At 46.1% G+C, this 25,406-nt stretch overlaps 1 protein-coding gene across 1 annotated transcript in view; it reads left to right on the forward strand.

Annotated features, from left to right (window-relative positions):
• Positions 1-15,580: 15,580 nt before the first annotated feature.
• Cph (BCL11 transcription factor chronophage) overlaps positions 15,581-25,406 on the forward strand; it is a 48,844-nt gene continuing 39,018 nt past the window's right edge. Inside the window, exon 1 of the mRNA XM_072001313.1 lies at positions 15,581-17,544. Coding sequence (XP_071857414.1) covers positions 17,508-17,544 — 37 coding nt within the window. The 5' untranslated portion in view covers positions 15,581-17,507. The remainder of the gene's footprint in view (positions 17,545-25,406) is intronic.

A 25,406-nucleotide genomic window follows, 5' to 3' on the forward strand; every position in this document is an offset into this window, starting at 1 on the left:
GAAGGTAAATATTCGCGTTCGAAGGAAACGCCAAAAGGACCTGTGGCTCGATAACTGGCTTCGTCCTGGTGATTTAAAGAACCGATGAATCACCGATAGAGCGTGACCGTCGTCGGTAATTCGCGAAACGAGAAGCCCGGAAGACAGGGACGTTAATCATCGAAGCGAAAGAGGATTTGCATGGACCTCGGCTTCGAAATTTTTCGCCGGCTTCCAGTGCCAAGGAAAACACGGAAACCGGCCTTTCTTCTTTTTTCGTTCTTTCTCTCTCTTTTTCTCTCTTTTTCTGTTCTCGGTCAAATGGAAACTGTGCCTGGTCGAATCAGACGTTTCTCTGATTTCAAATGGTTCAACGACCCTACCGGAAGCCAATGTAAGAATATGGAGGACATTGAAGCAGGATCGTGCCAGCTGCAACATTCTCCTGTAAATAAGTGATCGGTCCTGCTGCAAATTTTAAAGAAACTAAGACTTTAAATAGCCGGTTACGAAAATCACGACGAAAATATCTTCGGAACGAACACACGAGGGGAGACGATCAGTTGGTTCGAGTCACGCCACGATTTTCCTTGGCCTACGAAAGTCGTCCGAAACGGAGTTTCTGAAGAGGAACGCTACTTCCCCGGACACAGGACTACGGTTAACCCTTGTGAGGAGGATGATCCAAACACCCTTGGCAAGGGGTCCGTCTCTCTAGTTATATTTGGTATCTATCTCCGCTCATCTTGGGCACATATGCCGCATTGGCGTAGCCGAAGGTCGAATGTAGCGGTCAATGTCTTCTCTAATTTACGTTTCTTACATCATTAATTAATAACACGAGACGGTTAATACATTAGTAGCTGCGAAGATTTGAAACGTATGTAAAATTTCTTTACTCTGCCGTGTAAACCTTTTTAGCCTGCAGAATGGCTTGCGCACGATTTTAATTTTTAGACTGTGCCAGTATCTTCGAGTTTCTTTATTTCACGTTAAATATTTAATTAAACTCCTACTGTTTGTGGTAGAGGTTTTGGAATGTTTGAAAAATTTATTAAATACTCTATATTAATATCTTCAGACGTATTCGTATTATTACAAATATAAAATCCTCCGAATATCTCTGCCAAATCGTCTAAAATCGTGTTAACTTACACATTTCTCTTCGAAAATTATATCAGCTATTTATACGAGCAACATCTAAATGTGATATATTAGAAATTAAATCAGAACAGACAATAATTCAATATTTCCTGTTCTTGCTATTATAGATTCTTTATCGTGTAAAATATCTACCAACTTCTATCCCTGAAAACTTCTCTTCTGAGAAATCCTTAACACTCGCTCCACTAATTTCACTATAATACCAACAGGCGCGCCTGTAGCTTTCAAGAAACCCTTATCAGAAGCGGAACTACATACCACAATAAGAGCAGTGTCGACGAAGATGTCCGAGTAAACTTACCGCTGCGATATCAAAGGTAAGCGCGCCGGAAAGCGAACCTCTTTGACCGTATAACGAACTCCCTTTGCACCTGCGTGAGATTAGGTACTCGGACCAAAACATGGTTCAAACGATTTTCTTATCAATCAGAGGCCATTGATATCTAACATATGAGAAACTCATACGAAATCATATGTATAGGTAAGGTCGTAGGTTTGCAACTTGTTGAATTACGATACAAATTACGTTATCAAGATGCATTCATTAAATGTCTTCGCAATAAACACGGAGCAACAAATATAGAATTCGAAAGTTTGTTAAAATTTGTTAAAAGTTTATTAAATTAACACATTGACTGCCACGCGAATTGTATATATTTCGCTCTAGGAACCACGACTGATTAAGGTAACACTATACCATAACATTTAATTTTTGTAAAATTTAACTAGTATTTACTAAAACGCTATAATAGATAATTGAGAAGCGTCGAGAATAAAATTGAGACGCTTGACAATACAAGAAATTTAACAATTTACTATAGCGTTGTATATTGTACAATCTATCGACAAACGGTTTGACATAATGAAAATCACTTACCAAGTGGCCGGGAAATTTTGAATTAGTTGCGAAGATAAGCATGATACGCGACGATTTCATTTTGATTTACGGTTTTCCTCTACATGGCAAGCGGCAAACAGGAAGCCTGCAGTGCGGTTTCAAGCGACCTCTTGACCATCTCTGGTCACCGATATACCAACGCGACGCGCAGACGCTTTGGGGACGCGTTTGCTTTTATCTCGTGCTCCTCCACGCGTCCCTCTTTGCCCGTCCACGTTTTACGACGGACGCTGGAGGACGTACGACGACGAAGAAAGACAGAGAGGAAACGATAAACTCCCACGAAGAGCTGGACGAACGAAAAGCTTCACCGAAACATTCGTCCTCCTTCGTCGTCGTCTTGGTCGTCGTGGCGAGGCACATGTGCACGTCGCCGAGTCGCCAGACAGATCTTTTTTGTCCCGAAGTAAAAATAATCTTTAAAACCCCGAACAGGATGCGTTGTTAGGCCAGGGGAAAGGAGAGAGAAGGAGAAAAAAGATAGAAGGAGAAAGATGTGCCGGGCATCGTCACCAAGATGGTCCACGCGGCGTTTTTTCACCCTTTGGACGCTCGACGCCCTGTAACGGGTGTCCGAAATTAACGCGAGAACCAGAGGACCCTCCTGCTTTAATCCTCCCTGCCTATGAAAAGTTTGCCTACGGATGCTTGAACGCATCTGTCGGAAGTGAAGATTTGACGCTCACGATGAGACGTTTCGTATTTTTCAGCAGCCAGAAGGGTAAAGAATAATGACACATAACTCTTTTGCCGTGGTAATGATGCGAGGATATTATAAAGCACGATAAGAGTTGTTTAAAAGACGCATCGATCAAATGCATCGATTGAAGAATGGAAGAAATTGATGACATTACAAATTTTATTTTTTGATAGCCTGTTGAAACGAAATTATGGAAATAAATCATTTATTTTTAGGAAAGTTGAATGCCAAACATATACTCAAATGATGGAATGGAGAAATTTATATAACGTTGAGTTCAATAGTCTATAGTTTCTGAGAGGCTCGTGTATGCGCTTTGATGATCAATCGTAGATGACCAATCGTGAATCCAGTGATTCCAGATACAATTAACAGAATCTTACGGTGCTCAACAAATAATAGAAATCATCGTTTCTCCTTCTAGAAGCGAATTATCACTTGTGCATTAATGATTTGCAGAATCAATGACTCGTAATGGAAATTTGGAACTTCGTGCGAGAGAAAACAAAATATGAGTGAACCCTAACGTCAGGTCGACAAAGATAAAAGTGAAGTATAATACTATTTCTGAATAAATGCTATTTGGAAATTGATAACAAAATCTTCTAATCAAATAGAACGCTTACGTATCGTTTCATATACTTATATCGTCTTTTGACAAATATTCGTTGTTACCATTTTCCCACAGATTTATTTATTTATATTTGTATATATATCAACATCAATATCATCACGATCAAGCTAAATCCTCTCGTTTCGTTTTGAATCGTTCGGTCACTATATTTTTTATTAGAAGAGAATCGGAGTGCGCTGCAAGTGGGTTACTGCACGTTGTAAATTGTACGGCGATCATGAGACGTATTCTTGATTCCACGTTATCGCGGCCTGCTGTTTGACTTAACTAGGCGGCCGTGCTGCTAAATGGCACACGTGTCCACACATGGCGCAAGCGGCACTGCTCTCGAGCCTCGTATAACGTATGAAATAAAGAAATCGAGCGGATAAGTTCTTACATGACTGTCATGAATTTTGTGCATTGTTGAAATTGCTTTGCCGGGTAATCGAGCGGAGGCAACTCAATTAGCTTCTACATAGAAAACTATACTGCTGAACGTTTCTTATTTTGTAGGGGAATGTCAATTAGTGTTAACACATTTACGATCAGTTATCTTATTTCTTTATGTAAAATCTAATATTGTGCGTGTATATCTTAAGTAGACTAATCCTCTGTATCGTACGTAGAGATCTAAAATTCAATTCTAACTTTCTTATGTTATTCGTAAATTAATACTAAATATTTTGTACGACTGAATGAAAAAGTTGAATAAATAATTTCAACAATTTTACTTGTACATAATTTAATATCCATCATTCACGCTATAGATAGTTCTATAACGACAGCTTACGGCATTTTATATCTTAATAATTGGTTAAATTGAACCAAATTAGTAAAATACTAATAATAAGCTACAGCTGTAGTAAATATGGTACTCTTAAACAATTATACAACAGTCGTAGATAATGAAATTCTATAATATAAAAACAGTATTTTATTCAATTCATTTCCAAGCTACTTATCCATCGGTAGCAAGATTATACTTTTACCTCCACTCCTTCTGAAAACTAAACTCTTTCTACGGGTCAAAGACCGAACGATTCCCCGGTTTCCCCAGCTTTAATTACAGTGTACATCCATTTCTTACCTGTTTAGCTACTCACGCGCTTCAAACTCAAGTAATACACAAGCAAAATCTATTCCAATAATTTTATCTTCTATTATATCAATGAAAAATCATACGTAGTGCAGAGAATTTCCGTAATCCTCTTCCGAAGTAAACCGCTTTCTTCGCTTGAAAATAGAACTAAATATCACATTCTTATTTATTAGATTCGAGACTTTTAATTTAAAGGATCTCTCTTTTTCAATAAGAAACAATGTAATTTTATCGAACGGGGAACGATATTTAATTGAATATAGGTAACAGAAAGAAGAACAGAATCTATAAAGACGATCTAACACAAAATACTGTCTGCCATACATACAATGTAATGTGTCGCAGCGGCGAGGAACGACAGAGGCAAAGTGACCGTATAAGACCTCTTCCTGTGGCGGGGAATCATAGAAACCCACGAGTTAGACGGCGGCGGAAAAATTGTCTGTACCTGCGGACGTTTGAAACACAGTGCCCCTTCGCTGGTAATGAATGTGGGAGTTTCACACGGGTCAACGGATCGCTGCGTTTTCTAGGGATAACACACGCGAGGATGATGCACTTGGAATTTCTCCTGGCGCAGACCTGGCCCGCGCTATATAGCGTGCACGTCCGTAATAAACAGGCTTGATAACTTATGCATTCCGAATAGACGATACGATCTATCTGGCACTGCAATAAATACGAGGCGAGCCGGATAGCCGCGCGCTTGTAAATTCGCCGACATTTTAACCGAGTTCCAACTAAGAGGACCCAAACCGATAAATAAAAGCCTCTTAGAAGGTGCAAACCAATCGACTTTCCATAATTTCCCAGTTTCATTACATATTAGAGGTACCTGCACGATTAATTTTTAGTTCTTAAGAAATAAACGGTTCATTTATTGCAGAAAGATGATATAAAGAACAGTAAATTTTAAAATAAACAGAAATGGCCTTTGTAACATCACCATGTTTCTCTTCTATTTTGTAGTTTATGAAATTGATCAATGTGGTTTCGAAATGGTGAGAAACTCGTATATAGAATCGAAATTCTTCGGACGCAATCGCTATCGACAACGTAAATGATCGATGAAATTATTACGCGAAGGCATAAACAAAAAAATTAGCTGGGCACGTGGTTTTACATCTTCTTCTTCTTCTTGTGAAAGTCGATGTTTCGAGCAGGTTCGCGTTTAATGGCTGAACGATGTAGGAGGATGACTTTTGGGATTTGTTGGGTGAGAAAACGCTGTCTCGGAGCAGGAAGTGGTGCAATATGCTGGAAATTTATGATAGTATCGCGGTCTCCGGGATCTTCTGCGTATTAAGATCGAGCGATCGTGGATTGGCTGCCAGATGCGATCGGTATCGGTCGATAGGAGGTGGATTTTTAATTTGCGAATTATTGAAAATTTATAAATCGAACGAATCATCATAAAACGTCGAATTTATAATACCTCAGAGTTCAAGTCAACTAAATTAAGCTCGAACGACTAATAAAGAAATTAATCACCACTAAGAAAATCAAATACTACATCTAAAAATCCATCATATTCATAAAATGTTCCAAACATTCTGAACACGAATATACAGCCCACGATTCAGACAGTACACCCGAATACAGATCACTAGAGGTATCTCGGACAGATATCTATGTCCCGGGACACTGTCCAGGACCCCGGGAGTCTGTGTCGCAGAAGCCCGCAACAGATAATTTCTCGGGTTAGTTAAAAGTCACTTCAGATCCTCCGCCGACCAGGACAGCCCCTAAGCCTGGGAAATATTTTCGACGCACATTTCCTTGCCCTTTCCTCGTTTCTAACCCGAAGGAAAGCAGAAAAAGCGTCCGCTTCAAATTAAAGGGCGCGACCAAAGTATAACCCACAGGTATTGGTTCGAAGCGATGAACGTATCCTTTTGCAAATGGATGTTTCAGATTTTTGTAATTAAACGTAATTAAAAAGAAGAAAAAGCCCATTCGATCAAATCTTTCATACTCATAATAACAGCGTACCCCTCTAATATTAATATGCGAGCAACTATAAAATCATAACGTTAATCGCAATTTCATCGGACATCTTCCCATTTCAATTATCAATTCAGCATTAAAATCCAGACAATCTCGTTCTATCTGCTTCTATCTTTGATATCGTTCCGTTACTCTATCCTTTTCCAGACTGTCTTTCCATCGCAAGGATCTCGATCCTTGGACGAATAATCCCGTCGAAAGATCCGCGTCGCTGGTATCGATCCCACCGCGGATGAAGGGTTTAGTCACGGAATAATTAATGTGAGAGAGCAGGTACCTCCTTGCGTACACTCGTCTACTCCACTTTCTCTGCGACTTGAAGCTTTTTTTTTTTTTTTTTTTTTTTTTTTTATCGTGGGGAAATCCTCATGGACACTCGGCGCTGCGTAGCAACGACCGTGTAGTGTCGGACTCCTACCGACTAAAACCCCACGGTGGTCATCCCGACGTTCGGAGGAGCACCCGGGGTCTCTTGCGAATCACTACCGAGTGCAGCCTCGTCGTCTATCTCCCTGCCGTTGTAGTTGTCTAGGGAGGCATCCCGGCTTGAGTTGGGAAGCTAGGGGGAACCACTCCTCCTAGCGCCACGTCCCCTAATCTGGCGCACCCGGGGCAGCGACGGCGGCGCCGCGCCCCTGCGTCGTACGGAGCCCCTGCGACGTTGATGCGATGATCTACTGGGATCGGCTCTTCTCTTCCGGTCCCTCTCTGCCCGCTCCTTTCTCTGCATAACCTCCTCGCAGTAGGCGCGGACAGCGTTAAACTCCCGGGGCCCTCGGAGCATGGCCTCAACGACCGCTTCCGGAGCCAACCTCTCGCCGATGTCGAGCTGCAGGACGCGCCGCGGTTCCGCCCACGCTGGACAGAACTCCAGCGTGTGCTGTGCCGTGTCCTCCTCTTCCCCGCAGTGGTGACAGGTGGACGTCACCTCCCGCCCGATCTTCAGCAGGTACTCACCGAAGACCCCGTGTCCGGCGAGCATCTGTGTCGTCCTGAAGGTGAGCGGAACCCCGCCTTGATCTCTCCAAGCCTCCCAATTGGGAAGCACGGCGCGGACGGCTCGGTGTGGCCGCCTGGCGTCCTCCTCCATCAGCTGGGAGCGCCACCGCTCCCAGATCTCCAGCTTTGCCTCTTCCCGGACGTTCGAGGCCGAGAGGCCGCCCAGCGACAGCGCCACCGTCGAAGGCGGTGCCCTCAGGTGTTCATGCACCCGACAGAGCTCGAGGGCCCGCAGCTCGAACGGGGGGGACGCCGCCAGCACTGTCGCCGACTCGTAGGATATTGTTCGATATCCTCTGGCTATTCGGATAGCGATCGTCCTTTGCAGTCTCCTCACCAGGGTACGACTGCGGCGGTTGGCCATCAGGTCTTGGGCCCACACCGGTGCCCCATAGAGGACCCGGGACCGGATCACTCCCTCGTAGAGTCGGCGGACTCCCGACCCTGCTCCGCCTATATTCGGAAGAAGGCCGCACAAGGCGTTGGCTGCAGCCGTCACCCTCGGGACCAGGAGCTCGAAATGTGGTCCGAACGTCCACCGACTGTCGATGGTGAGGCCCAGGTACCTCATACGACACTTCACCGGCACCGCTTCGCCATTTATGGCCACGGACAAACCATCGGGAGGGGATCCCCTGCGGCGGCGGTCGAAGAACCATAGGGCCTCCGACTTGGCCGGCGACACGTTCAATCCCAGTCGCTGAATAGCGTGCACCGCGCATGCCACAGCGTCTTCCGCGAGAATCACGGTCTCACTCCACCACCGTCCCCCGGCTAGTACCAAGGTATCGTCGGCGTAACAGACCAAGCCCGTGCCCGGGGGCATCGGGCATCGAAGGACGGAGTCGTAGGCCGTGATCCACAAGATTGGTCCCAACACCGAACCCTGCGGGACGCCGCGCTCCACGCGCCTTCTCTCTTCCCCGTTCTTCCCAGTGAAGGTGATCCACCTATCGTTTAGGTAGGCTCCGATGACCTCAACCAGGTACGCCGGCACCTCGAAATGTCGCAGAGCCTCCATTATCCTCGCCCAGGGGATAGAGTTGAAGGCATTGCTGACGTCCAGGGAGACCGCTACCGCCGTTCCGTAGCGGGAAACCATGTCCTCCGCCATGCTCCTAACCCGCTTCACAGCATCCACCGTGGAGCGGCCCCGTCGAAAGCCGTACTGACTGTCGTGCCATCCGGGAACCCGCCCCGAGATATGGGCCTCCAGACGGGCGGCGATCACCCTCTCGAGGAGCTTCCCGATCTCGTCCAGCAGGCATATCGGCCTGTACGCTGACGGCGACTCCGGCGGACGACCCTCCTTTCGCAGCAGGACCAATCTCGCCATCCGCCATATCCGCGGGTAGATGCCCTCCCTCAGGCATCGGGTAAACAGGTGCCGCACGCGAGGGGCCACCACCTCCATCGTCTCCGCCCAGACTCGGCCCGGAACTCCGTCCGGACCCGGTGCCACATCCCGGGACGCCATCTTCTTAGTCGCCGCGAGAAGCTCCTCCTGAGTGACCTGCAGCTCCTCGCTCCGCTCCGTCGACGTCGTCGCCACCGCTGCTGTTGACGACGTCTCGCCCCCGCCGGAGGAGAGGGACGATCCCGACCGCCCCGCGTCGCTGTCCTGCCGCGGAAACAGCGTCCCGATGACCCTGGCCAGCAGTACCGGATCCATGTTGGCGGTCAGCGAGGGGGCCGCGGGTCGCAACTTCTTCGTTACCACCTTGTACGGCCGCCCCCACGGGTCTGACTCAACCGCCTCGATCAGCTCCTTCCAAGACCGAGCCTTCGCGATCTTGATCTCCCGCTGCAGAGTTCGTCTCGCCTCTCTGTAGACCCCGTAGCAGCGGGAGATCTCCTCCTCGTCGCGCGTCCTTCTACGGCGACGGGCCCTCAGGAATCTTCTGCGTGCCCGTACGCAGCTCGCCCGCAATTCCGCTATCTCCGGCGTCCACCAGTGAACGCTGCGGTTGCGTCCACCGCCCGGGACGGAGCGCGGCATCGAGGCGTCGCACGCCGCGTTCATGTATTCTTGGAGGATCTCCGCCTCTTCGTCGACGCTTCCCAGACTGGTCGTCCCTTGGGCGTCCCAGCTCCACGCCGAGACGATGGCTGCCGCCCGCAGCATCTCCCTGTCCCGCTCCTTCAGGCGCCATCTGGGTGGTTGCGGGCCGGAGCGGCTCGCACCACCTCGGGCGACTTGGTTGTTATTTTCGTCCACGTCCTCCGAGACCACCTCCATAAGTATGTAGAGGTGATCGGACAAGGTCTCGACTCCCTCGGCCACTCTCCAGTCACGGATCCTCGGGTACAGCTTCGAGGTGGCCCACGTGATGTCGACCACGGAGGACCCCCTCCACGCCACGCAGGTGCTCGCCGTACCCTTGTTTACCAGCAGGAGTCCGAGTCCCGCAGCCCAGTCTGTCAGCCATCTTCCTCTGGCGTTCGTCGCGGAGTTCCCCCACTGCGTCGAGTGAGCGTTGAAGTCCCCGAGGACCAGCACCTGACGGGGAAAGCACCTTTTGACGCATTCCCCGACATCGTCCAGAAAATCCCCGAACGCGGCCAGGCCGCTGTTGGGGGAGACGTAGACCGCCACCACCGCTATTCCTGCCCATTCGACCGCGACGTAGCCGCTGCCACGGTCAAGCAGGGCGCCAAAGGCGCCCAGGGTCGGCGTCCAAGTTATGGCCGTCAGTCCGTCCAAATCCCCGATCCAGTTGGGAGCGTCAGGGACGCGATACGGCTCGGCCACTGTCGCGAGGGCGACCTCTCCCTCCCGGATAGTCTGGAGGAGCAGGTCATGCGCCCTTCTCGATCTGCCCAGGTTGCATTGGAGGAGACGGTTAAAATCCCTCAATCACCTCCATGGCCTCCTCCCGGCCATCTGCCGCTGAATGTTCGACGGTGCTCCCCTCTTGCGTTACCTCCGCGGTCGGTTCACGGATCGGTGGCTTCCTCTTAGTTTTCGGCGGAGCGCATGCCGCCCCGCACATCCTGTGGTTGGCTGGCGCCCCCAGCGACTCGCATAACGGGCACTTGGGCGCGGAGGCGGGACACCCCCTGGCACGATGCCCGCTACCGCCACACCTGTAGCACAGATGCCCGCGATCCACGTTGGACGTGCAGGTTGCCCGCATGTGCCCCAGCTCCAGGCATTTAAAGCACTGCAAGGGTCTCTTCGGGATAGCCGTGACCTTCGCCGTGGACCATCCCAGAGCTACTTTCCCGTCCCGGGCTAATTTCCGGGCTCCAGCCACTGGGCACCTTACCCATGCAGTCCCAAGGCCGTATCTGGTGGTGCGGATCTCTCCGACCCGCACTTCCGCACTGCCGCATCCCGCCGCTGAGGCCAGCGCCTGCCGCAGCTCCTCCTTAGCGATCGAGATGTCTATCCCGGCTACCCTCAGCTCCGCCGTCCTGTTCGGGGCCGCTACTCTCACCGCGGCCGGATCCAGCACCTCGGCCAGACGCGTCGCCAATCGCGACGCCTTTCCTCTGTCTCTGTCGCCTGGGAGCCGGATAATTATACCCCCGGTCATCGACTTCCTCATTCCGAGGGATTCGACGCCGATCTCCGCAAGCGGGACCTTCTGTCGCGCCGTCGCGAGAACATCGGCGTATGAAGTCTTAGCCCCCTCGTTGATAGTCAACGTCACCGCGGACGTACGCGGTGCGCGGGGGAGCCCGGCCGTTTTTGTCGCCTGCGCCGTTCCTTTTTTAGCCACCAGTGCGTCGCCCGTCTTCCGTACGCCCGTTACTCGCGACGAAGGAGCAGCGGGCATTCTCTCTTTTTCCTCCTCCTTCCTTGCGGCCCTTTTCTTCCGCTGCCGTCTTTCCACCACCCTCCATTCGCCACCCTCCTGCTCCCTCGGGAGCATTGTGGCTTGGGTGACGCGTGGGACAGCGGGTTGGTCCGCCTTGCGCCGAGGTTCGGGGCTGCGCGGTCTTCGGCCCCCGAACCGTTCCTCGATGGCCCTCATGATGGAGGGACCGAGTTCGCCCATCTTTTTCTCTAGGGCGTCCAGACGCGCGCCTTCTTGCTTCCCCTCCCGCGGAGGGTGGCCGGGCTCAATAGCCCGACCGTTGCACCGCGGGCACTCGTGGGTGCGAGCGGCCAGCCTCGTTTTCTCTTTACGCAAGGCCGCGTTTTCCTCCTCCAACGCGGTCAGCCTTGCTTCCGCGAGCTTGGCGGCCGTGGAGCTACCGCTGTGGACCGCCTCAGCCCTCTGTAGGTTAAGCTCCCTCCATGCGGCGGCGACGTAGGCCGCCGCGTTTTTTAGGTCCTTGACACTTGTTCCCTTCAGGTTCGGCGCTGTCGTCGCCACCCGCAAGATCTTAGACACCTGCCTGGTGAACTCGGCGCTCATGTCGGCCGCCGAGCTCATCCGTATGTCCAGCGCCAAATCCACAGAAATCTCCGGGGTCAGCGTCGTCATGCGCCTTCTCTTCCCCCCGGAGACGATCGATCCCAGGGATGACCGAGACGCGGAAGAGGCGACCGAATCCCCGTCATCGGACCTCGTCCGCGCTCTTCGCTCCCTTACCGGCGCGAGGCCCGTTACCGCGGCCGGTGCGAGGAAGACGCCGTCCGCCCCGCCCGTGGTTCTCCGCGATGCTCTTGTTATTCTTCTCGGAGGTTCCTTATGAATCTCCGTACTATTGCCTCCCGCCTCACCAGACGTGAAAACACATCCGGGGGCCTGGCGGTCCACCCCCGAACAGCCGTGGTCGTGAGATGACGACGCAGGTGAGCCCACTTGACTACCCACCGCTGCGCCGGTACTGGGGTATCCCTCCCCTGCACCGTAAACCATTTTCGCTTTTTGGTCGCAGTCCATGTTTGTCATTGTTGTCGCCGCGGTCATCAACAAAGTCCGTCCTGGTGCCACTCACTCTTTCGCACCCTGTCCCGGTCAAAGCCGGTGCAGGGTGTCGGGGGGCCCCGCAAGAAGGTGAGGTGAGTGGTCTTGACAGGCATGGGCCCACCAACTTCTCCGAAACTCTCCGCATCGGATCGGCAAAATTGACGGGCGCCAGAGGCACCGACCAGCTGCCACCCGACTGTAAGAGAGCATCAGATCTATCGGGGTTTCCCGGGACGTGGTCCTACGGCCCGAAAACCCATGCCCGCCTCATGCTCCCCCCTGCGACTTGAAGCTGTGTATACGTGTTTACGGGAAGTTCGAAGGGGACCAACGTGCATCGGTAATCGCGACGCGGATCTGTAACGTTCGCGGCTGACTGATGGATACGACTCGAACATTGTTCCCGCGATTGCTTGTAGAAACGATTGCCCGATCGTTAAATTTCTTCCAGGATTCTGGAAGAATTTTTACAATTCAAACGGAACATGGTATAACTTTATGGATTTCAAATAACCAAAATAAAAGTGTTGGTATTTTGGCAACGATGGAAGATCATTGAAATGTCTCAAATATATTTGTAAAAACATCTTATTTGCTGAGGTAAGTGGCTAACCCTGGGTAATTAAGAAGATCTACTTGACCATGGACCATCCACGTGTTTGGAATATGTGCGACCATGGGTCATCCAGATCTGTGGAACATGGGCGTGCCAGGTATACCGGAGCCATGATATGAGTGGTAGCCGCTAGTGAGGGATTGAGGGGTGAGTATTGTCAGCATTGTCAAGGAGCGTGGTCAGCGTGAAAAAGAGCATACCGTTATGACGAGAGTAGCGAATGACGAATGATGACTGTATGCATATAGACTGAAGGAGCATCCTCAAATGAAGGAGCATTTGATTTTGTGTTGACGCGAGCGATATTGAAACAAATCGTACCGTTACCAAATCTATTAGCGTTATATTTTCCTACATTCATATTATAAATATCCTCTGTCTGTTTAGGTTTGAAATGATGTATATAGTTATTCCATTCTCCTACTTAAATATGTTAATTGGCATAACCGTTATATGTCAGTTACGTCTTGTGTCTTAGCGTTTTTATAAAGCATCATATATTTATTACTTGCTCCTTATGAAATTCATTTTTTAAATCATTGATGATAACAAGTGGCAAATAATCTCGAAATCAGAAATGCAATAAAAATGGACCTATTGCGTTTTTCCTCGTCATATTGTCTTTATATACAGTTTTAACCATTAGGTTTCTTTTAAAATTCTCTTCTAGGACTTCCATAACCACATCGACTAATTTGATCACATAATAAACAAATGTAAATATCCCAGAATACAAGATCATATTCTACAAATTGAACAACATACATATATTTGTTATTCGATAATTTCCATCGATGTTAGTACCTTATTTGTCGAAACGATCAAATATGAAGAATCATGTTACCGCGTTCGTATTTAACGTCTAGTTGCGAACGAACCAACGAAACCAATCGCGCCTCGAAACTTTTATTACCCACTTTATAATGCATGCGTGGAAATCAGTTTGGTATCCCGGTCGTATCGAACTTACAAACTCTCACTGTTGCACAAAGCCGGCGATTGAATCGTGTCAACGAGTCGTTTCATCCATCTTAAAAAAAAAAAAGAGACGAAAGGAAGAAAAATGAGGAACTTGTATAAAAAGATACAACTTAACGGTAAGGTTGCTGTTAGAAGGATACCTACTGTGAAAATGTGACCGTAAAATTTAGCGCAGGTAACGCGAGCATAACAAATGTGACACCAACCGTCAACAAAAGCCTGGCACCTCTCCAGGCCGGCATTAACACGCGTGGAAATTACTCTGGTAATTTAAACGCCTGGCCAGTGTTAATCGCATCGTTTCTTACCGACTAAATCTTTGGTCACTGTGCACGCGTCTGACGAACTAAAATTCTAATGAATATGTCGCAACAGTCAAACGAGTCTTTCAGAAGCCAGACTCTTATCAACTACATTTTTATCAATTACTTAATTTCATTAGAAGTACATACATAATTAATATTTAATTCCGAAGGAAAAGACGACTTAGTTGCACAAGTTCGTTTGTCGCAACAGGACGACATAAATCATGGTATAATGATGGTGAACGATTCTAAGATAAATATAAAAAATAGTATTTGCAACATCTCTACCTTTTTTGTATTTTTTAATTTATGGAGTTGACCAATTTCTGAAACACGAGTTTCTCAGAGGCCAAATCGATCAACTACAATTTTGTAAATTTTAAAATTTCATTATGGCAGATATACTGAGAATTTTGAGGAATATGAAAGAAGCGCGCGTTTAGCTTCAAAACCAAATAAAAGACAATTTAATATGGGATTTGTTGCCAATGTACTGAATCTTCGAACTGCTTCTCTGTAAGTTATTTTTGTGTTCATGTAGATTTCTACGAGGATTGTTACATTGCATGTTCAAATGTTCTCAATCCCTCAAAATGACAGTACGACAGTGTTCACACATCAACGGTAACCATAGTTTAGCGGCTAGTGAAGAAACGTCTGAAATCAGTTGAAGAGGCAGATTGCAATGACGAAGCAGCTGCATGTGACAGTAAATCGTGTTAATGACTAAAAGCCAATTCGAGGTCGATTAAAATTAAACGATACTAAAATAATGAAAATCGGAAAACGAGCTAATCACGTTTATTGTCCATGATCTTCGTCATATTAAAAGCACGTCCTTATTGCTGCAAACCCTCCAACTTGCTTTTGCAATTTTCACCTCAAACCAAAACTTCCAATAGAAAGGGCCAATGAAAGCAAAGGAATCTTCGCTGCTAACATATTGTTGACGGTATATCGTAACATAAATGTTAACCCGGTTCCCGTACATTTTTGGCAAATACGTATGTCAAATCAAATAAACTGGAGAACGTCGGTCCACGTGTTCTGTCGTCAACGTTTAAAAAATTGAAAACATCGATACACATCTTCCGTCGATAATGTATTTTAAGAATCAACGTTCCAATGGGCAAAAAAACAAAGAAAGAAAGTCAACCCTGCGAAACGATGCGTATCCGCGCGATCCCGCGTTCCGTCGCGAGACTGTCGAGTCGGGTCGCCCGCGAGTCAGTCGTCTCGATCGGGACAGAGACGAACGATTTCGAGGCGGACACGGGGAACGGCAGCTTGAAGAAGGAGCGGCGCGTAGCGGACAGAGACGAGGCTATGGTACGCGCACGAGTATACACACCAGTCTAGTCCGCGCGCGTGTAACTTGCACGCTTGCGAGAGAAGGGAGAGCACACGAGAGAGAGTGTACAGAGTGGAGAGAGAACAGATGCCGGTCGCCAGACAGAGAGAGTGATCGGGCGAGCGAGAGCCTCGTGCACGGCCAGTGAGGAACGACAAAGAGGGGGAGCCGTGTTACCCCCACCACGGGGGTGAAAACTACCCCGAGAGCGCGTGGGGTGTCCGGTCTCGGCGCCGAGGCGAACCGAGCGCGTCCGAAGTGAGCACAGTGCCCGAGACATCAGGTCCCGCACGGCACGACTAGGCGCACCGTCCGGCACAGTCCACTCAGAGATACGACCCATGCTGGACCATCGTCGCTCTGGTCCACGCCGGCATCAGGCATCCGACATCCGCGCGTCAGCCCACACGCCGAGACAATCTCGTCGGCAAGAACCTCGTCGAGAACGTCCAAAAGTACGCCGACCAGAAAGACACGCGTTTGACGAACCGTCCAGAAAGGAATAGCACGTTGTTGTTCGTCTTGTACGTGTTTCAAACCGGAAGGACGTGAGACCAGCAACAGCAGAGTGTTTTGTATTGCGATCTTCGTGATAGTTACAGGAAGATGTTACCGAAGCCGATGAAAATTCAGTTGAAATACGCGTGTGTCGTCTGGCGCGCTTTTTAGAGCCCATTGTAAGAATAAGAAAGAAGAGACCGAGAAGGAGGAGGACCAATGTGTGTGAAGCGTGTTACGTCAGTCGAAGGAGCGACAGTTACGTTGATCTTAAGGCGCACTTGTTTTGTTTGTTTCATATCGGTTTTGCTTCTGATTGTTCTGATACTCTTATAATATTTCGGTGAGAGGAAAGGTGAAGAGGAAAAGGGAGGTGAATGACAACAGAAGAAGGATGGGATTGTTGGTATAATTAGTGATAGCGTGTGACTATTGGACAACGCGCGACGGGCCACAGCTGGCCGCGACACTGTTGCGGTGACTCTGTTTACCAGAGATATATATTTCCACGAGGTGAAATTCCTGCGACGGTGTCGGTTTTCTGGGAAAAATTCGGCTGACTAGAATCCACAGTGAATCGCGACGGTGCCGGCGAAGCACCTGTGCGCGACAGAAAGTCTGCAGGTTTTTGCTTCTGTTTTCCCCGAAGTGTCGATCGCGATTAAACACCTTGGTTCGTGCTCTGTTCGTTCCACGTCTGTGTGATCGCATATATGTGCGCCGCGACGTGTGTCGTTTCTCGCGAACGCGCCGCGCTGAACGCCAGCCGAGGAACACGATGAGGACGAACATTAGTTGACGAAGAAGTGCGTCCCGGCCGACTGTCAGTTCCGTCGTCGTCGCGGCCAGGTGCACCAGACGATCGGACGGTAAATAGAACAGAAAATCTTCAACGAGAATATATTCGAGATAATCGAGAATAAATTCAACAGAGAGGAAAAGAGAAAAAAAAAGAGAGAGTGATTCAAAAGGGGGGTTTATCGCGAGGGTCGATCGACGAGGATCGAAAGACTCGAGGAACAGAGGAAGGAAGTGAAAAGTTGTTCAAGGTGGAAACAGGTGAAACGTCGGATGGACTCGTTTCAACGAAGCAACACCGCGGGGCGGAGGTGAGGGGGAGGAGGACAGAAGGTGTTGACGAATTTACTTTGATTCTGCTCGAAGGAACCGTCTTCCTTCCAGCGTAGTCCTCACCTCCCCCTTTTCTTCAACAACTCACCGTCAAAAAAAAAAAAAAAAAAATACCAAGCAAATTTGAAAATAAGAAGTGTGTCGAAGATTCGTTGGAATCGCGTAGAATATCGGCCAAGACGATCGAAGGACGAGCATTTCGATCGCGGAACTACCTTCCGTCCTGGACGTTCGAAGGAAACCCGTTGATCGGAGGCATAAATCGTGCGACGCGCCACGAAAATCGACGAACGTCACCATGAGGATCAAAATGCCCGCGGTCAGGATCGCGCAAGGTGAGTAGATTTGAAATAAAATGACAAAATTCAATTCGTATTTAGAAATTCGAGACTCATCAGCGTCCGTCGCTTGATCAGAAACCGTAATTGTTTCCGTTTCGAGCGTGTTATTATTTTTGGATTTTGCGCGGCGCGACGAAGACGCGCGCCTGAACTTGAAATCCTGGACTGAAATTTTCCTCGTTGCCACGAACCTTCTTCGCTCCTCGAAGCTTCGTTTCCAGTTTTATTTGGAAGTTTCGTTTAAAAAAGATTTGTAGTTTTGTTAACGGAGAATTCAATATGGTTTGATTCGTGAGATTCGTTTTAATCTTCGATCGCAGGAGAATATTTGGAGTTCCCGATAATTTGCGATTTGTCCGTGTCGCGTATATGAAATTTCCTTTAATTTGTAATAATAGAAGAATGATTGGTTTTCCAATGATTCGTGATTCCTCTAATTAAGAGTTTTAAATAGTTTCATTTGTGAGATTCGTTCTAATTTCTAATTGCAGAATGTTTGAGTTTTCTGGCGATTTTTGGTGTCGATCTCGTTATCTTATAAACCGGAGATGCTCTATTTGTCATCTGTTTAGCGTTCGATACGGGTATATTTGATCCCCTTCTGAAAAATTTGTGAATATAACTTGTCTTTGTGAATTACAAGAAATTGACATTTCTTTAATTTGGCGAAAACGTGCTCCGAAATATGCAAAATGTATCTATTCGGTAAAAGTAAATCAAAACTTTAGTTATTTTGTCTTTGACGTATTTTACTTTATTCTTAGTATTTTATATTTGGCAAGTAGAAAATGGTAATACAGTGTATGAAAGTTTATGTTCTCTAACATTGTTCGTTATTATACGATTTTGCAAATCTTTAAGCGTAAAGTAATTTAGAATAAACCGTAGCGTTTAAGTTTGCTTTTACATTCTGTCTTTTCTCTTATTATAGAATTACATTCAAAGCTAAGTATTATGAAATCTATCTTAAGGTTCCTATTAAGCTCATTATCAATTTTAAATGATAATATTGACGAAACAGTCGAACAATTTCTGAACTGATTCATAGAACTATTGAAAGATCGCTCGGCTGTTCATTCCACCTTACAGTAAATTGAAAAAGAAATTTAAAAGCGATCTTGTCACCGTCACAACCGCTTGCCGACAAATCCTCGGTTTGTAGGACTCAATGTAACCAAACGTGTTCGAAATCCTGCCGACCGAGAGGTCATAAATCGTTCTCGATCGTGTAACTCGAATCCGCTGTCCTAATTCTTAGCGATAACCTTAACCCAAACACTTAAATCGATCCACACTTCTCCAATCTTGAATTCACCAAATAATTCTAATTTCATCTTTCTGTCAGAGAAACGATCTTTACAAATATTTCCTAAACTCAAAGTCATGAAATTATTCGAATTTGCTTCCTCGTTTCTCTGGTGGAAGGGCAACCTGTCGCCTCTCGTAGCAAGGGCAAACTAAAAGCAGCTGCGAGAAGAGGAGAGAAAAAAGAAGCAACGGGGGGATGAAAAAGGAAGAAGAATCGGTGGCGGTCGCGTGGCCACGGTTAAGAAAAATAAAAGACGCGCGGCGTGGACGTCTAGAAAGACGCAAGAGAGTAAGAGAGAGTAAGAGAGAGAGAGAGAGAGAGACGTTACGAAGAAACGTGACGAAAGAAGGAGAAAGGGAAGGGAAGGAATGAATGAATGGAGAGAAGAGCGGGCGGGGGTGGTGGCGGGAAAAGCGGGGTAGCAGGCCAACGTCTTCGGAGAACTCGTCGCCGGTTGAATTTTTAATTAGTCCCCGACACCCCCACCTTCGTAAGTTTCAAGGGTGGAAAAAGAAGAGCTGCAGAGAAAGAGAGGAGAAGAAGGAGTCGGCCAAGGCGGAGGTGGAGAAAGAACAAGTCGAGGGGGTGGGATGGATAAGGAGGGGCGGCATTGTCATGCGCGCGTTTTTCACAGACTTTTCCACCCCCGTCACTGCCGGCACCCCCGTTGGTAACGCACCCTACCCCGCGTCGCCTCGAACCGGCTCTCTGCACCCCCTCGCCCCCACGGAGAGAGCAGCAGCAGCGGCGGCGGTGGCGGCGGCGGCGGCTCCGTTTTCTTAATTACAACTGCGATATTCTTTAGTTCGCGCGATGACGCCGCCGCGAAAAGATACCGGAATATTTCTCCACTGATTAACCCCGCGGATCCATCTTATGAAATCGTTCGTTCCACCTTATAAAGTATCGATCGATCGAGTATCTAATTCGATCGGTCAATCAGGATCGTCACGATGGACGACGGATGGCTGGACATGGACACCTGCCGCCGTGTGTTTTATTCATTTGTATTATAGGTAGAATCGTGGTTTAGTTCGATACTGTTGAAAATGTTAAGTTCTCGAGGGGAGGAAGAATGTCAGCGTGATTGGTGCCTTCGTCGGTGACCTGGGCTTCTGTCAGTGTCGAAAAGTGGTCGCTACGTATACATATGCGCGTGAGAGGTGGAGCGAGGATGGCTCGCAAGTCAGCTACGTACGCATGTCTGGAATGTATGGAATCGGAATTGTGAAATAGCTGCACGAGGATAACAAGCTTTCGATCAGTTCTCGACCATGTTTTTATTCGAGAAATGAATCCGCTGTATCTTTTATGCGAGATACGAGTTTGTCGAAGGTGACGATAACGTGTGTGGTCGATCGTGGACACGCACGCGTCGCGTGATGCCGATTCCGAGGAAATTCGCGAATTGGCCGACACGATTTCGGCATCGCGTGCGTTCCAAGAGGTGAGTCCGATCGATTAGACCTCGAAATAATTTTCTTTCGTGACAGTTTGCTTGGTCGAAATGTCAAAATTTCTCCGATCGCTTTTCATTGCGATAATTTCCGTTCTATATCGTCTCAACGCGTCACTCGACGTTTCTTTTAATTTCTACCTTGGCTTTGTGAATTCGCGTTATTGAAATTTAGGATCGAACGGTCTTAGAGCTTAGAAACTGATGATTCGAGAGGGCTCGATTTGACGATCGCGAGGTCAACCTTTAAATTTCTGTTTGCAAATGCGGATTATCCTGTCGACGCTCGAATCTACGACTCCTGTTTACATCGCGATTATCCGCCTTCCAACTTGTCCTACATACGAGTAATCAAGTAAATAGATCACACGATCGCCCAGCCCTCGATCAGCAAACATCTTGTACAATTATTTTACAATTTACCACAGCGGCTTTGATAAGCGGCTTTGTATTTTACGAATCTTGACAAATAAATTTTCGGTTATTTTTACTCTGCTACAGGTTTTCACGAATGTTTTCTTGCTTTAAGAAAGCATTAAAGAAATCACACGTCCGAAGAACGATTCCGTCATATTTTCCTTGAAGGAAATTTATTAGTAGGAAAATATTATTAAGGAAGAACGTAGCGAGATTAAAGTACGCGTATTTTTCTTGACGCGAAGAAGAGAAAAATGTTGAGAATTTTATGTCTTAACTCTGCTGTAATTCTTCCAATTTTATGCCTCGGTTCTATTTTTATTTCGATAAGTAAGAAGCCTCTTAATATTTTAACAAGGAAAAAGTGATCTTTCATCGACTGACAATTCTTTTATGCTTTGCTAAATCTTCAGATACTTGTTAACATTACGAAAATACATTCTAACTTCAAATTCGAACTGATCTTTTTTCTCTTCCCTTTTTTTAAATAAAAGAATCTTCACAGTTACTCATTTGCGGCCCAGCTATAGCCGCAGGTAATTAAAACTATGATTCCTTAAAAAGTTTCTTTCTCAAGCGTCAACATGATTTATGCTTATGCAGTATGATTTATGCTTGAAATGAATAATTGCGCAACTATCGGTACCCGACGCGACGAGTGGAAATTTTCGAACAGGAGCGACCGTACGGAATTGTCAGCTGCGATCACGAGAACGGAAATCGTTTTTCGAAATCGCTGGTCGTTTTCTCTCTTTCTTCTTTCCTCGAACAAATTTCTTCACAGGTCGGCGATCAACGATTAAAGTGAACGCGATGGCGCGACCCGTTATCGGAATAAGCAAATTCCCAATTAAGATAGGAATCGTATATCGAGCGTTGTACGGGACCGTGACGCTTCTGTTCGAGGAACAGGAGCACAGGCAGCTGTTGTTTGAATACAAAACAACGTCGAATCGAGCGAAATATCGGCGACAGTCAGGGGAAAATCGTGTAACAAACGAATCGCCAGCATTGCCAGTAAATTATCACTTCCCTGTGGACTGTATCGCCTTACGTGTGCAGGTAGTCGATAAAAAAAAAGAAAGGAAAAGGATGTCAATGTTTTAGATATTCGTTTTATTATTTTCTGATAACGTAACTTCTTAGTTCGTACATGACGGGGTAAATGGTTTCTTTGATAAGGAATATATTAGACAGAAATTTAAAAATAATCGATGCGAGAGCAGAGATGTTAAGAGGAATTCATTTTTGAGAATATAACTTTACACGTAGAATTGGAAGTAGATTTTGTAGGGTCAATGCATTTAATAGGAAAATTAATACCATAATTTAGTAGGAAAACTTTCGGTTCTATTTTGCTTGAATTTGGTTTCTTGATACAGGTCAAATAAATAATTATATTCGCAAGTTAAATTTTTGAATAAAGTTTCCTATGTAGAAGCTAAACGAATGGAAGTTGAAATTGTTCCAACTAATCTTCTAATCATCTCTAAGTTATGATCTCAACAAATATATTCAATAATCCCGTATGTACTTACAACGCAACTTGCTTGTTAACAAACCTGCACAAACAGTAACGAGCTACGCTCTAACACATAACGCTTAATGAATCTAGCGTTCTTAGATGGCAATATTAAATGCCTCTCTAGCTCGCTCATCTTAAAACCTGTGATATTAGTATTATATTATAGGAATATTATATTTTCTTCACAAACCGATCAACGAACAATGAAGTTGCAAATAAAAAAAGAAGTTAATAGAATAGTCGACTAATAAGCAAATTTATGATTTAACCTTGCAACAATTTTTGAAACTCTTTTAATTCAATCTCGTATTCGATCATTAATTCATCAATCCTATTAAATCCAATCACATTGAAGTTTAGACAAAATCCTGACTATGAGGAAAATTAATATTTCTCGTATGAAATTAAAAGGAGCAAAAAGTGTGCGACAGTCTTCCCGTATTTTTCTCAAAGTTGAGAAATGTTTTAACGAACGGCAGGCGCAACGAGATTGTAAACAATTCGAAGGCCGTATCAGCATTGAAACTAAGATCATGGATGTGGTCACTTTTACAATTTGCTTACTTTCTTGTCGCCATTTTGCACTTTTAGTTTTCAGACTTTTATGCTCAATGACTTTTTACCGCTACGTTCTTAACATTATTGAGAATATGAAAGCATAGACTAATTAGTTAGATACAAAAATGATACTAAATTTCTGACCATTGGCACACACGTATATGCTCATAAAATACATTCATATCTTATCGTCATGAGTATACGAAAGTAATTCGTTCGGCACGGCGAGCAAAAACTGATCACGACGCAGGTAGGAAATGACGTTTCGCTCGGCGAAAGCAATTTTATCAGTAGTTGGAAAGCGTGACTCGCTAATTGACGCAATTACGCCCGCATAGCAGGACACCTCCTCGGTGCGCGGCGTCCTGCGAAGCTGGGGCGTCGTTTCAGTTTGATATCGGGTCCGAAGCACTCTCGAGGATGTTATTTAGCAAACAAAGTGAGTTTTACGCGCCCCTGTCGGCACGTGCACGGCATATGCGGCGTTTTCTATGCGGAGCGCGTTAAATATTGTCTTTGATGCAGCCCGTCGGAAGCCCTTCTCCTTCTCTTTCTTCGATCTTCTTCCTTCAACATCGCTTCTTCCACCTATCCTTCTCCAACACGAGAAATCAACCAATCTAATCTCCTGCTTTCTCCTTCTTTCTTCTTCTAACAACCTCCTCGAGCCTCGACAAAAAACTACTTTGATTTGATTTCTCAGATTAACCTTTCGTGCTTTGGGCGCGTGGCGAACCCTTTCCCTCATCGAGACTCTCCTACCGTTTCTCCTCTTCACGTTCCCTCTTTGTCGTTCTACGAACCGCTATCTACTCACCGGGCCCCAGCACGTGGCCAGGTAAGAAGTCTCTCGCGCGGTCGTGCAGCCAGGGACCACGCGGAACCCGACTTTTGATCCCAGAAGCACGCGAGCTACGCAAAAAGTCTCCGTAACACGAGTCTCGCTAATGGCGATATCTTTTATGGACCGTGAGGAAAAGTTGTCGCGCGCTATCCCGCTCCAGCTGCGAGAGGAGAGTTCGTTTCTCGTGCAAGTTTCAGACGAGAATTTTAAATCTGTTAAGTGGAGAGGATAAGTTAACTTGTCACAAGAATTTTCAATTTTTATTATACACCAGCTACAAGAAGTATTTGCACATAGTCTTTTTTCCAATGAAGAGTTCTTCTCTTAGCTTCCACGTTTCGTTTCCACAGTGTCAAATTTTTCTCTTCGTACGAAAGTAATCGACAAATTTAATATTTTTCAACTTAATTAATTAGTACATAAATGCCATAACAAATGCGAATAACAAAAAGCGGCGGTTGACAGTAAATCAAAGTTTTTACATTCTTCTACGGATAAACGTAGTATAGTTGCTTTTTGCTAATTGTGGAGGGATTTTTTCATATGTTCTAATTGGTGGAATATTTATGGAGGAATCGATCAGAGACGCGGGTGGAATAGATGGCGCCACCTGACGCTGTCCGATGTCGCATTGACGTCCGCTACTAGATAGCAAAGGTTCTCGTTGTCAATGAGTTCTCGTCGTTACACGGAAAGTTTTAATCCTAGGGTAATCGTCGAGAGGGACTATGGTCTGGTTAACTGTTAACTTGGTTCCTCGAGGAAAGATCCTCGAATTGGAATCGAGGACGTGAATGGGATGGTTATGTATCTTTGCTTTGTTATCTCTGAATTATTAACCCTTTATGACTTGCGAATACCGGATTCTTTACTCTTTAGGCACGAAGACTGCAGAAATACTTCAACGATATTCTTCCTAAATTTTATCTATAATAATTTATTCGAGGCATATTTAAAGTTCGTGAAGGGAAAACTTTGTCGTACAAGTCTGTCACGATAAAATTATTTCACATAATCTAACAGAAAGAAACGTGAAAGAATGGGACAACGTCACAGCCATTTAAGCGATCAAAAACTTCCAGTAGGTATCTGATGTCTTCTGAAAGCGTTCAACTGATAAGATAACAGCTCAGAACATTAACGTCTCGCGGTTGCTCTTACTTCTAAATAGATTTAACAGTTACTGCAGATCGCACGATTGTTTAACCACTGCTCACGGTTTTTGTACATCCTGAAGACAATCCTGTGAAACTACTTCGAAGAGTATGTAATTGAAGAACGCAACGAAAAGACGTGACAAGTCTATCCATGTTGATTTTCATATTTTGATAGCCAGCTTAATGGCTAAAAAGAAGTGTTTTAATGCATTTACATAGTTGGTACGAAGACTTGTTAAATCCCAAAATACAAGCCATTTAGAAATATCTGATAAATCCACGAACGTAACAAACCAATAACACAATGTTACTTTTCATATTGAGGAAAATGGGAAAGAGATATATATGTACATATATTTAATTGTAAAATCGAACAAAGAAGACAGAAATGATAGTACGAAATTGTATCGATAACGTATCGATGAAGAAATTGTCTCTCATTAAACTTGAAGAATGTCACTTACTATGTTTTTCTCGCGTAATTTTTAATCAGATTGACTACGAGAAAGAAATGGCCAGTAAAAGAAGTAAGAAATTAATTAACCATCCTTTCCTTAAATCCTTGTCCTCCTGGAGCAGGACAGAACGAC

Source organism: Bombus fervidus, chromosome 4 (genome assembly GCF_041682495.2).
Source record: "Bombus fervidus isolate BK054 chromosome 4, iyBomFerv1, whole genome shotgun sequence".
NCBI lineage: Eukaryota > Metazoa > Arthropoda > Insecta > Hymenoptera > Apidae > Bombus > Bombus fervidus.